We start from the raw sequence: 13039 nt of genomic DNA, 5'->3' as shown, positions 1-13039 counted from the left end.
ATGTCAGAAGTACTTAATTATTACCGCATTATTTAAAAAAAAAACAAGTTTTTAATCTTTACTGTAAAAACCCTTGCCATATTTCTTTGGGAATACATGAGATAACAAGGGAAATAACTCACTTATGCTGAAAACAAGGCCACTAACTCATATTCATAATTGATTTATTACAAAATTAGCTACAGTTACATTCTATTTACGCCACCCCTTGGAACTCTCTGGTGTTTTTTTTTTTTTTTTTTTTTTTTTTCCAAACATTTTATTTTCGTTAATTTTTGTCCTAAAATGTTTTCTTTAATAATATTTTTCTACTTCATCGTTTTTCGTAATTTTTGGATGTATTCATTGCTATAATATGACAATTAAGTAGAGATTATTAGTTTGCTTTGAAATTCAATATTAAAAATTTCGAATTTCACTATTATAGTGTAGTTGCACCAAATAGAAATGTCAGTGAAAAATAAATGTAATTTTTTAAGAATCTCTATTCAACAATCGAACAAAGACTTTTTAAAATTTACGCTTCAGTTTCATACAGAATATTTTGTCTGACAAAAAAAAAAAATAAAAAAAAATTGTTGGCGCTCATGGAATTAGAATCAATAATCTAGGGGAGATAACTAGTCAAAAGCATATTTTGCAAGAGACAATTTAGGACGCTAAATAATCAATAAAACAATTTTAAATTAAAAAAAGACCCCATCTACATAAGCGCCAAATGAAGTTAATCTCGGAAGTTACTGATACAGTACATGATAGTCTCTACAAGAGCTGAATGAAGTTACTCGCAAAATATGCTTACTTTTGTCAAGTCAATACTAGCTATACCCTTTAGATTATTGACTCCATTGCTATAGGCCTTTTCCTCGCTCTCCCCTCTCTATCTACCATCCTGCTCCTCGTCTATTAATCAGCAGAAAGGAGATCCCGTAAGGAACTAAGTTTATAAACATAACCCTACTTCTTTCAATCATTTTAAATACAATTCCATTAAACGGACAATTGCTCAAGATCATCAAATGGTTCTTCAATCACCTTTAAAAGATTGTTCCTAAGTTTAGCGTCTGTTTCAAGATTGATTCGCTGAAGTTCTAAAGATATGATGTCAGAGCTGATGTCTGAAGAACCACTTGGTATATCCCCCAAATAAGGAAATCGATTCATTAATGATTGATTGTCTGTCAACTGCTCGGACTTTTCACACGAGAAACGAGTCCCGAACGTCCCGATGGAATCGCTTTCTTTCTCAGGTCTTTCATTAAATTTAACTTCCAGCTTATCTATCTGGTTTGTGCTGCTTAGATTCTCCCAAAAGGAGAGCACCGTCTTTGGATGGGAATTGTCCGCAGATTTTGAAGCAGTGGAATAATGGAAACTGTCAATCAAATAACAGCCGGAAGAGTTCCATTGTTCATCAGTTCGGTTCACAAGAGCTTTTTCAAGATTTTTGGCTTCCGAACTTTCTTTCCAAACGTTATTGGTCCAACGTCGCATATTCTTGTCGGATAAGCCAAGTTGCTCCTGGGTAACGTTGGAAAAAAATCTCTCGATTTCATTAAAGTTTAAGTAGTAACCTATGTTCATTGTCCGCTGCAACAAACTATAGATTTGACCATTCAATTCCGGAAATAATTGACTCAATTCTAATTCTTCAGGTTTCAAATCGAAACTGATTCGGTAAATTGTTTTCAGATTGAGACTTTTAACCTTGATGCAATGTTTAAGGAGTTGCACACTAAAGCGCGCCATCAGGCTGCAGAAGCTGAATCCATTCAGACCTTCTTCCTTGCTGTGATAGTAAAAGTTTGCCGATTCGATGACAATCATCCAGTTGACCTTCTCACACAAGAATTTGACAAGACTAGGAATGTCTGTATCTTCAGAAAGCCGCAGATCAAGATAGGAAGTGACATGAAGATCTGTGAAGTTGTTGATCAGCGATAAGAATTCTTTGGTTGCCTCGCGATGGACTTTACTACAAGGACAGCAAATGACCAATCCTTGGACATTGGACGGTCCAGACCTTTTGGTATCTAAAAAGGAGAAGAACAGAAAAGGCAGATCAGCTTCTTTAGTTTTGTTTGACTGTATTCAATATAAGAGAAAAAGAAAGGAAAACATTGTATATGAATAGAATACTTTATATTCTATTTTAGCAAGATTAGCATGAGTAGAGAACCTATATATTAATACCCTAGTTCCTTTAATGTATGTATGTACGTGTGTTACAGTTTCCAGATTATAAATTATTCGATCGGGAGATCCTATTTATTAAAAAGGAGAATAGAAGGTGATAATATACTACGAACATTAAATTAATATATAGATCTGCTAATTTAATGATGGAGTATGTTATCACTTTCTATCCTCCTTTTTAATAAATAGGATCTCCCGATCACTGATGACGCAATATAAAAAATAAAAATTAAAAAGAAAATATCGCTTTGGGGGCAATTCGTGAAACTAAAATATACCTTCTTGGTCTTCTGGTTGGGATACAAGGGTAGAATCTGTTCTGTCTAAAGATGGTATAATGATATTGTAAGGTTTCCATTTGCACCAAGTGTCCATACAATAGGAATATGTTACAGACTCATATAAGGATATTGGAGATAAACCGTAACAGCCAGATATATTCTGACCCTACTACATTAGCCAAATTACTTAGATAAGTACTTTTACAGTTTCAACAAAAGGGCTACAATAATATCCCGGGGTCTCCATTCACACTGAACATCCACAGAATATCCAGCAGCAATATATTACATATGAAATATGCAACTGTGGAATTTCCACAGGTCCCACTAGTTTTAATTAATTCTCTGAGTATGTTGGATGATGCTAAAATTCACACTGTATTGCATTCGCTTTGCACACACGTCTAAAGTAAAAGATGATAAAAACCTGTGATGAACAAAGACATTTCATTTATTAATAGTTTGTCTACAACAAATTATAAATAGAATAAAACAATTCGAGTAGGTCTGAAATTGTATACAGAAATACATTATTTCTTTAAATCTAGTTGTCTTGTGTTACTATATTTATGGTTTGTTGTAGACAAGCTATTAATAAATGAAATCTCTTTGTCCATCAAAGCCTTTTATAATCTTTTACTTTCCACATGTGTGCAAAGCAAATGCAATACAGTGTGGATTAATAATGAATTATTGCCCCAATGCATGAAGATTTTATGATAATTTTTTGTTTTGCAGTGAAATAAAAATGTCTTTTGGTGACTTACTTGATGAAAGATGAAATCTTTGTCGTTTTTTTGTTCGAACTGAAAAAATAAAAGTAAATTTGAATAAAACCAGCTTGAAATTTAAAGAAACTGAAAATGGGGTAAAAGATAAAGATGATTATCTCTGTGTATGCTGAGTAGCCTTACTAGTATATATATATATATATATATATATATATATATATATTGTTTGGCTGTGGAGTTTATATATATAAATATGTACATATATTGTTTGGCTGTGGAATTTATTATATATATATATATATATATATATATATATATATATATAATAAATTCGACAGCCAAACAACGTCGCAGCCCACAAGAGCCATGACAGTCCATGAACCGGAAGTCCAAGACACATCCGAACTCAGGATTCGAAACCCAAGCCTCTTGCATGCGAGGCAAGCACTCTACCAACTGAGCAAACGCCCTGTACACAAGAATTTCTATTAACCAACACAGATCAAGCAAACCGTGCCGAAATCCAACTGTGAAATGAACCTACTTCATATATATATATATATATATATATATATATATATATATATATATATATATATATATATATATATATATATATATATATCATCATAAATTTTAGAATATACATTCTCAGAAACTTGATGTGTAACATGGGCACATTATTTTTGTTGTGAACTTTACTATTTAGGCAGTGTACCCACTCAAACTCTCATTTCACTCTCAAAAACCTTGGAAAATAAATTAGATACAAAAAATGTGATGCCGAAGAGAATTGCTCTAAATTAAATTTTGAATTTTGTTACATGATACATTTTTTTTTAAAGATCGGTGCACATATGAGTGTCGTAAATATTGCTGTGTAAAATCCTAAACCTTTAGCTTCCTTAAAGAAGGGAAAAAATAAATTAAAATTGAAACTAAAATTACATTTATTGCATATACCCGTCCTAGAACAGATATTCTACTGGTATTTTAAAGACACAAAATACATGCTAAAATATACTTTAGTTATGGGATTGAGTTATGTTTGAAAATAAAGTTTGTTTTAATTGTTCTAATTAGCTGTATTTTATAATTAACTTTCTTTTTTATGTATTTCTCTCGTCGCCTCTCACTCTATGTTGATTCAGCCACTCTCTAATATTTCTTAATGTTTCATTTAGAAAAAAATACATAAAAATTTACATAAGTGTGTGTATATATACACCACAAGCACATATGTAAATTGAATGACCAAATGACAAATTACGTTTCTGGTACAAGGATTTAAGGACCTATGGTGCAGTGGTTAGAGTACTTGGAAAATACAGTAGGAAAAGTGACCTTCTTCTGAAGGTTGAAGGTTCAATTTTCAGAGTGGGTGACTTAAAACACAACTGCAAATTACTTAGGACTTCTACCCATTTATGGCTGATGGAACGAGAGTATGTTGCCCCCGTGAATTAAATAAAGTGTCCTGTTCAAAATTCTGTGCAGCTTCTTGAGTTTAACAGAAAACTTCTCAAGTTCCACAAGACACACCTGGAGAAGGTTGGATGTTACATCGACCAAAACGTTGTGAAAATGACACTCAAGATGAGAACAATAGTCCAAAGAATCTAAATAATACAAAAAAAAACAAATTTGTTTGTTTATATTATTATTATTATTATTATTATTATTATAATAATTCTGCTTTTGTTTATCAACATCTCTCTGGAAAGGGATGGGATTCATTTCCAGAGGATTTCCCTTAATCCCGGCTTCAAACTAGGAGCTTCAAAGATCAATGGTTTTCCTAAGGATGTTGGTGGTGCCTACAATTGCAGATGTCTGAAGGCCACCTATAACATCGGGGATTTGTAGTTTTTTCAATTGTCTTTCCAGACGACTTGATACTACTCCTAGTGTACCAACTACAACCGGGGTTATTTGTGTTTTAACCCCGTGTATACGCCTTATCTCCAAGGCCAATGGAGCATAATTGCTCCACTTCTCATTCTCCCTAACATTCTTGTCCCAGGGTACTGAAAAGTTTACAATCTGTCAGTTTTTTGAGACCTTGTCAATGACGACCAAATCCGGACGATTATGTTTCAATTGCTTCGTCGTTATGACACTTTTGTCCCACCATATCTCTACCTTGCCATCCTCACTTGTTTTCACTTCATCAGGCACCTCCTCAAACCATTTTCCAGCACACTTCACCCCAACCCTCACACACACCTCCCAATATATCCGGAGTCCTATGCAATCGTGTCTTTTGCAGTACTTTCTCTGGGCCAGTCCACTACACCCTGCTGCAAGGTGCGCAATTGACTCTTAGGTCTTACCACAAATCCGGCATTCTGCAGCAACTTCCTCTCCTAAAACCACATTTTTGAACAATCGTGTTCCTAATGCCTGCTCTTGGGCTGCACAAACAAAAGCTTCAGTACTCTTAGCCAGATACCCAGCTCTAAGCCATTAGCCACTTCTGCTATATCCTGGAAGAACCTTGCATGCGTTTTCTTCCTAGCCAATTCCTCTGCCCTTTCTCTATCCATACGTTTCACATAATCAACCTTGGTCTCACATACCTCCACATCATTGACCACAACCTTAAGCATCCACTTCTTACTTCTAACCACATGCTCCTTCGACGACATCTCCTCACTTCTAACACAATTTTTTACATTTTCAATCCTCTCCCACCATCTTTCCTCTTTTGATACAGTCTTGCTATGCTACTTCGAATGTGAAATATACCAAACATTGCTAAAACTTTTCTTGTTTTGATATCCATGACATGCAAAATAATAATAATAATAATAATAATAATAATAATAATAATATAGAAATAAACAGTATTATTTAGATTCATTGGAGTACTGTTTTCATCTTGAGTGTCATTTTCACAACGTTTCAGTTGATGCAACCTTGAACCTTCTTCAGGTGTATCTTGGGAATGTTTCTGTCGAACTCAAGAATTTGGATTGAAGTCCTAAGTAATTGGCAATTGCATTTTTTGGTCGCGCACACTGAGAACTCACTCTATGTTGATTCAAGCTTCAGGAGAATACACTTTCACAATTGAATTTTCCAAGTACTTTAACTACTGCTCTATGGGTCCTTGTGGACAATTCTAGTACGAATTTTGGGAGCCTTAAACCTATTATTTCTAGTTGTAAATATCATTATTTTATTACGATTTATTTTTCTACATATATATATATATGTATATATATATATATATATATATATATATATATATATATATATATATATACTCATCTGCATACAGTACTGTTTCGCTGTTTTACAGCTCATCAGTGCAGCTACACAAGCAACTACCTCCATCCAGGATCAAAACCCGACCGCCTAAACGACAGTTGGAACTTCTAACCATTGCGCCATTCGGCTGCTGCTATCGAGCAGTGAATTAACAATGTTTTGACATTGTCCAAATACCTAAGCTTAATTTGTTTACACAAAGAGCATCGTTTAATATGCTAATGGTAATTTGTATATCACTTCCGAATATGCTATATATATATATATATATATATATATATATATATATATATGAATGGAAATGTATAAAAAAGAATATATATAATTGTTTATTTATTGTGCACTGTAAAAATGCAGAAACGTAAGATGTAAATAGTTTATTGTTTAGGTATGCATGCAGATTCCAGAATTTGACAGAAAGATTTCTGAATTTGACAAGATGCACCTGAAGAAGGTGAAAATAAGATAAGAACAATAGTTCAAATAATACAAATACAGTGCGAAACGATAAAAGTGTTGCACTAGAGAAGACAACACTACAGCTTTATTTTAAGACTTTTATTGAAAAAAAAATCAATTCGGGTAACTTGATTATGTAGTAGAGTTGACATCTATTCAATGCAGCCGCCTTCAACCTCAATCACCGTCTCGATACGGGTTTGGAACTGGGAGCATGCCTTTTTTCACAAGCGCTGGCAGGATCTCGGTGAATACTCAGCAGATGGTGGCTATCAGGCTAGCTTTGGTGTTATGGAAGGTCGTGTTAGTGATGTTCTCGATGTATGACCAAATGAAGTAGTCTTGTAGGTTCAGGTTGGAGGAGAAGTGGGACCAGTGAGAGAAGAGTACAAAGTCGTAGCACTCCTTTTGAAGCCAAGCCTGGGTCTCTTTGGACTTGTGGGTTGGCACTGAGCCTTATTGCTACACCTAGGGTCTGCCAGCAGCCATCCGATTGCATTAGGGGATGACCACACTCTTCAGCACATCCAGGTACGCTTTGGTGTTGACTTTCAAGCCGACTTCAAAGATGTGAGGTGGCATGATATAGTCCTTACTTGAAGCCACACCAAAGACCATAACCGTGGCTGGAAACTTTGTTTTCATCACTCTAGGCATGTCCCTGTTATTTATGGCAATCTAGCAATGCATTCAGAGGGTACCGGCAATGGTCCTGTTGTCATAACTTGGATTGGTAGAGAGCATGAGTTGTACAGCAGCGCTTCTCCAATCTCGCTCATTGAACATTGTGTCAATTTTAGACATGATAGAAGGTTCCTATTACTCTTGGGATTTGTACACAACTGGCCAACTAGTAGATGGTCTGCAACAAAAAGAAAGAAAACTAGTTTTCATCAAACGGAAATGGAATCATGTCATCTTTTCTAGGGCAATAAGTTTATCACTCCACACTGTAATATACTAAACAATGTTTCAAGCAAACCACCTCAACCAATTCACCTTTTTATTTTAATTGCCATAGCTGAAGCCGTACTGCCACTCCTGGTGCTATCAGCAGCTTTTGTTACCGGACAGAGTATTTTTGTTTAGCAGTTAAAGTACTATTTCTGTCCTGACAGATGGATAGGCCAACAGGTGCACAGATACATCTAAGAATGAACTTACCATACCAAATAAAGGAGGCAACCACAACAGACGCAATGAGGAATGCTGACAACACGGAAACTGAGACGATAACTTTATTGGTTGCTGGTCGAGCTGAAGGATCAAGATCTTTATGGGTCAATAATACGACAGTAGATGTTAACCCCTCATGTGTAGATGGTATGTTGGTGGTAGAAACGAGATCTGTACTTGTCGATGGTAGGGTTGTAGTGGAGCTCTTCTCTGTAAACACACAACCTAGAAAAAGAAAAATAATATGCACTCATTTACCTTAGATATAGGTTTTTCATGAAACTTCCAACAGAATTTGCTGACTAGGCTTTACAAGTCAATGATTCATCCCTACTTGGAATACGGGCCTCTAGTGTCCATCAGAGTCGGCAAGGTGTTCTCTAATTCTCTTGAGCGTCTACAGAGTCCTGCCATTAGATATATACTACATATTCCCTGCTGGGACCCTGTTCTCTTTGGAGTATATGATCTGCTTGGATTAGATCTGCCGTCTTCTCATCGGAATGTAACAGTTGCTTCTGTTGTCTACAGATTATTTCATATTTCTTGTCTCACAGAAATGCTTAAATACCATCCTGTGCTGCAGCTAAACCTGCGATGATATATATTCACATTAGATCCTCTGCATAATTACACTTTGCTCAGAGATGCACCAGCGATCTCCTTTCACATGGTGTTCTGCAGTCCTGAACATGCTGCCTCAGAATTGTGTGAATGAACATGTATCACTATCACATTTTCGGAGTTCTGTATTGTATATTTTTACCTTTAAATCTCTTTTAAATTACTTTACATTTTGGGACTTTTTAGATCATTATTAAAAATTGTCTCTGTTGTAATAATGTTCTTTGCCAGGATAATTGCTTTTGGAAAGAAACTTTTAAAGTGAAGAACATGCTGCAAAGTTGAAAAAGAAGAAATAGACAGTCAGAATCAAATATCGATTTTTCAGATACATTACTATTTAAGTTTAACATAGAATATCTGACAAGATAACATTATAAATTAGATACATACCGATTATTATTTATTTAAGACAATTTTTAAAAATAATATGTACATCAAGAAGAGATGGGCAAAACTCAAAATGTAAGGAAGATAACACATATTTTTTTACATTTAAGTTAAAGAATTATTTTTCTTACAATTTAGCCTTTTGGGGTCATTATTTAATTGTCGCCATTGTAATGATCTTCCTTATAGAATAATCATTTTCGGAAAGAAACTCAAGTGAATTACACTTTTATTAATCTAAAGAACATGCTGAAAAAATAAAAAAATAAAAAATGGTTAGTTAGAATCAAATATCGGTTAGTCAGATGAATTGTTATTTTCGTTTATCATGGAAAATTTGACAAGATATTAAATGTATGCCAATTTCAGTTGAATAAAGCTGAAATCACTTAACTTTTTCGGGTTCTTCGGACTGCTGTTTTCATCTTGACGACCCATGGCATAGTGGATAAGTTACTTGATAAAATTAATTGTGAAGTTACACCCTTCTGGAGGTTAAAAGTTCAATCCTAAGTGTGGGTAATACTCAGAATAAAACTGTGAATTGTTTAGGACTTCTACCCGATCATAGCTGACGGAACAAGAGATTGCTATCCTCGTGGATTTAGTTTGAAATTCCATACAAATTCCCAAGTTAGACAAAAAGATTCTTGAATCTGATAGAAAGATTCCCAAGTTTGAAAAGATAAACCTGAGGAAGGTCGGAGGTTACATCAACAGAAACATTGTGAAAATAACACTCAAGATGAGAACAATAGTCTGAAGAATCCAAATAATACGAATAATTAATCTTTATCTCAAAAATTCATAAATGGCATTTTTGGGGGATTCTAATAAATATTAGCGTTTTAAAGGTTCTACTTTGTCAAACATTGTCATTATTAACATTAACGAATGAACGACAAATTCAATAATTAAAATAATAATCACCTGGTTTATTGATTCGACGAAGAATTGTCCTTCCATGTGAAAAATCCTGAACCTAAAAGAACAAAAATAGAACGTTTTTTTTGCAGAAAAATCATATGATATTGAAGAATAAAATCATTCCTTGCACCCCCCCTAAACAAAATAACATTTCTACATGAAATAATTGACTATTTTTTTCTAATCTTTTGATATTATGTATCCGAGAGATCGTTCTTTCTAACGGTACCAGGTTCATGCAGGTTTGATGTGGATGACAAAAGTTTTTAGCAGATACATAAACACACAGACAACTAAGATTTATATAATAGATGTTTCTATAATAATTTTGTTTAATTTTCGATTTTTTTTAATTCATGCAGATTTCGTATTTATTATTACAGAGACAATTCTTTATTGAATATTATATTGTACATAATATATGCTATTGATTTCAAAAGTTAAAAAAAAAAATTAACTTGGGTGCCATCAACTGGAATTGAAATCCAAACATTTAGTTCTCCAGCCGCATTTCCTAGAATGTGAGCTATCGACAGATAGATAAGAAAGATTTAAAATTAAACCATTTCAAGCTATGAATGAATTTGCATGTGCACAAAAGTAATAGAAATATGTCAGCAAGTTGAAATGAACATTTTGCATTTCAACTCGCTGACATATTTCAATATGCGTTATTCATCCATCCAAACAAAGATTTTACTCGTTATAAACCATCTTTGTTGTATGACTACTATTTCCTGTTAATTTCAGTGCTGTGACCAGTAATTTAAGAGTTTATCGGTTAAATACTTATACACAGATGGACACACACACACATACATACATCTACTGTTTTATTTATATAGAAGATTTTAATAACTAAAACGAAAATAAATAAAAACACACACACAAAAAAAAAAAAACTTATCCAGATATGTAGGAGAGTAACTTAGCTTGCGTTTGGTAAGATTTATTTGTTGCGTATTTATTTTTTCACTTTATTTTTTATTCTGGAAAATCGCTGAGAACTGTGGAAAATTTTAATGTCATCTGCGGCCATTTTTCCTGTAATCGTCCGCCAAGTCCTGCTCACAACTACTTTCGTAAATTTAAAAAAAAAAAATGAAGAAATCGTGAAGCAAAGGGAAGAAAAAGAAACAACTCACAGAGATTGCTTCATCGTTTCCACAAGTGAGACATGAATAGTTAAGGAGGAGACAATCTGTGTTAGCAGAAGATGAACTCTGAAATGAAAAAAAATAATAAATAAAATTATCAGTTGCAGCTTCTGTCAGATTCATTTTCTTTTGGTAAAAATGTCACATTTGTTTTGGTTTTCTGCGAATCACAATTTTGGAATGCCAGAAACCAAGCAATTCTCTGCCAAATTTGTGACTACAAAAATAGATCTCTAATTATAAGTTCAGAAAGGTAGAGAAAAACCATTCTGGCTAGAATAATAGCATAATAATAACAAAAATAAAAAATAAAAATAACAACATAATTAAAAATAATAACAACAATATTATTATAATTTTTATTATAATCATAATAATAATTATTATTAGTTTTATAAAAAAGTTCTGTAAATATATTAAAAATCCGCACTCAAAAAGACACCCATTTATTTAAATATATTTTGTTAAATTTACGTTCGTTTTATTACTTACACTAAAAAGTTTTGTGTAAATAGAAAAAAAGTTTTTTTTTAATCCTTAAAAGGTTTCTAAATATTTAATATTAAAGAAAATGTTTTGTAAATATATATTTTTTCTTTTAAATCTTAAAAAGTTTTGTAAATATATTTTAAAAATATCTTGCTCGCGAACATTCGACCATGTCTGCTATTTGACGTGTTTACAAACAACCAACGGCAATGTCAAGGTCGAACAACCGGTGTCACTTGAAATGTTCGCCAGTATTCGTCTACTGCTACGGTGTATCTAATCTTTACTTGGTCCTTTCTTTCTTTCTTTTTTTTTTTTAATTGGGATTGTGTTTTTTTTTTTTTTGGAATTATCTTTTTTAAACTGGGATTGTGTCTTTTTTTAAACTGGGATTGTTTTGGGTGTTTTTTTTGGGTTTTTTTTAACTGGAATTGTGTTTTATTTAAACTGGGTTTGTGTTTTTCTTTTTTGTTGCTGCTTGGAAGGAGAATTTCTTTGTTTCAGTCAGTGTTGCAACAAAGAACGAGTGGGATGATCACGACCTGTGCAGCAAACACATACATGCACGTTCATAAGACTACATACCTAAAAAAAAAAAAAACAATCAACGAAACTGATATTAATTAAAAAAAAAAAATTTTGCATGAAAAAATAATTGCAGATTTATTATAGCAAAATTTTTTTTAACAAATCCAAACTTAATATTATTTGTATTCTTCAGACTACCATTCTCACTTGAGTTGTGAAAATGACACTCAAGATGAGAACAGTAGTTCAAAGAATCCAAAATAATACGTAAAATACAACTGCGAATTACTTAGGACCTCTATCCAATCATGGCTGACGGAATGCTACCTTTGTGAATGTAAATAAAGGGTTCCGTCCAAATTCCAGAGTTTGACAAAAGCATTCTCAAGTTTGACAAGATACACCTGACGATGGTCGGAGGTTACATTGACCGAAATGTTATGAAAATGATACTCAAGGTGAAAACAGTAGTCCGATGAATCCAAATGATACTGTTTACTTCTTTTTTTTTTAATTTTAATTTTTATTTTTATTATTATTATTATTATTATTATTATTATTATTATTATAATAATAATAATAATAATAATAATAATAATAATAATAATAAACAACAACAGATTTGTTCTTTTTCGTATTATTTAGATTCTTTGAACTATTGTTCTCTTCTTGAGGGCCATTTTCACAACGTTTTGGTCGATGTATCCTCCGACCTTCTTCAGGTGTATCTTTTGCAACTTGAGAAATTTTCTGTTGGAGACAGAACGGAAACTGAACATAGTCCAGGGCAAGTTGTGAGAAAAAGGTC

At 33.2% G+C, this 13039-nt stretch overlaps 1 protein-coding gene across 2 annotated transcripts in view; it reads right to left on the bottom strand.

Annotated features, from left to right (window-relative positions):
* Positions 1-253: 253 nt before the first annotated feature.
* LOC145252516 (uncharacterized) overlaps positions 254-13039 on the bottom strand; it is a 49313-nt gene continuing 36527 nt past the window's right edge. For both annotated transcript variants that reach the window (XM_080112063.1, XM_080112062.1), the window contains 5 exons: positions 11203-11280; positions 10061-10112; positions 8105-8341; positions 3245-3283; positions 254-2033 (listed from right to left, as the gene is read on the bottom strand). In XM_080112063.1, coding sequence (XP_079968189.1) covers positions 991-2033; positions 3245-3283; positions 8105-8341; positions 10061-10112; positions 11203-11280 — 1449 coding nt within the window. In that variant the 3' untranslated portion in view covers positions 254-990. The remainder of the gene's footprint in view (positions 2034-3244; positions 3284-8104; positions 8342-10060; positions 10113-11202; positions 11281-13039) is intronic.

The sequence above is a fragment of the Euprymna scolopes genome, chromosome 29 (assembly GCF_053919585.1).
Source record: "Euprymna scolopes isolate OS-2025 chromosome 29, ASM5391958v1, whole genome shotgun sequence".
NCBI classification, from domain to species: domain Eukaryota; kingdom Metazoa; phylum Mollusca; class Cephalopoda; order Sepiida; family Sepiolidae; genus Euprymna; species Euprymna scolopes.
The sequence above is the reverse complement of the archived record's forward strand: the minus strand, read 5'-3'. Positions and strand labels throughout refer to the sequence as shown.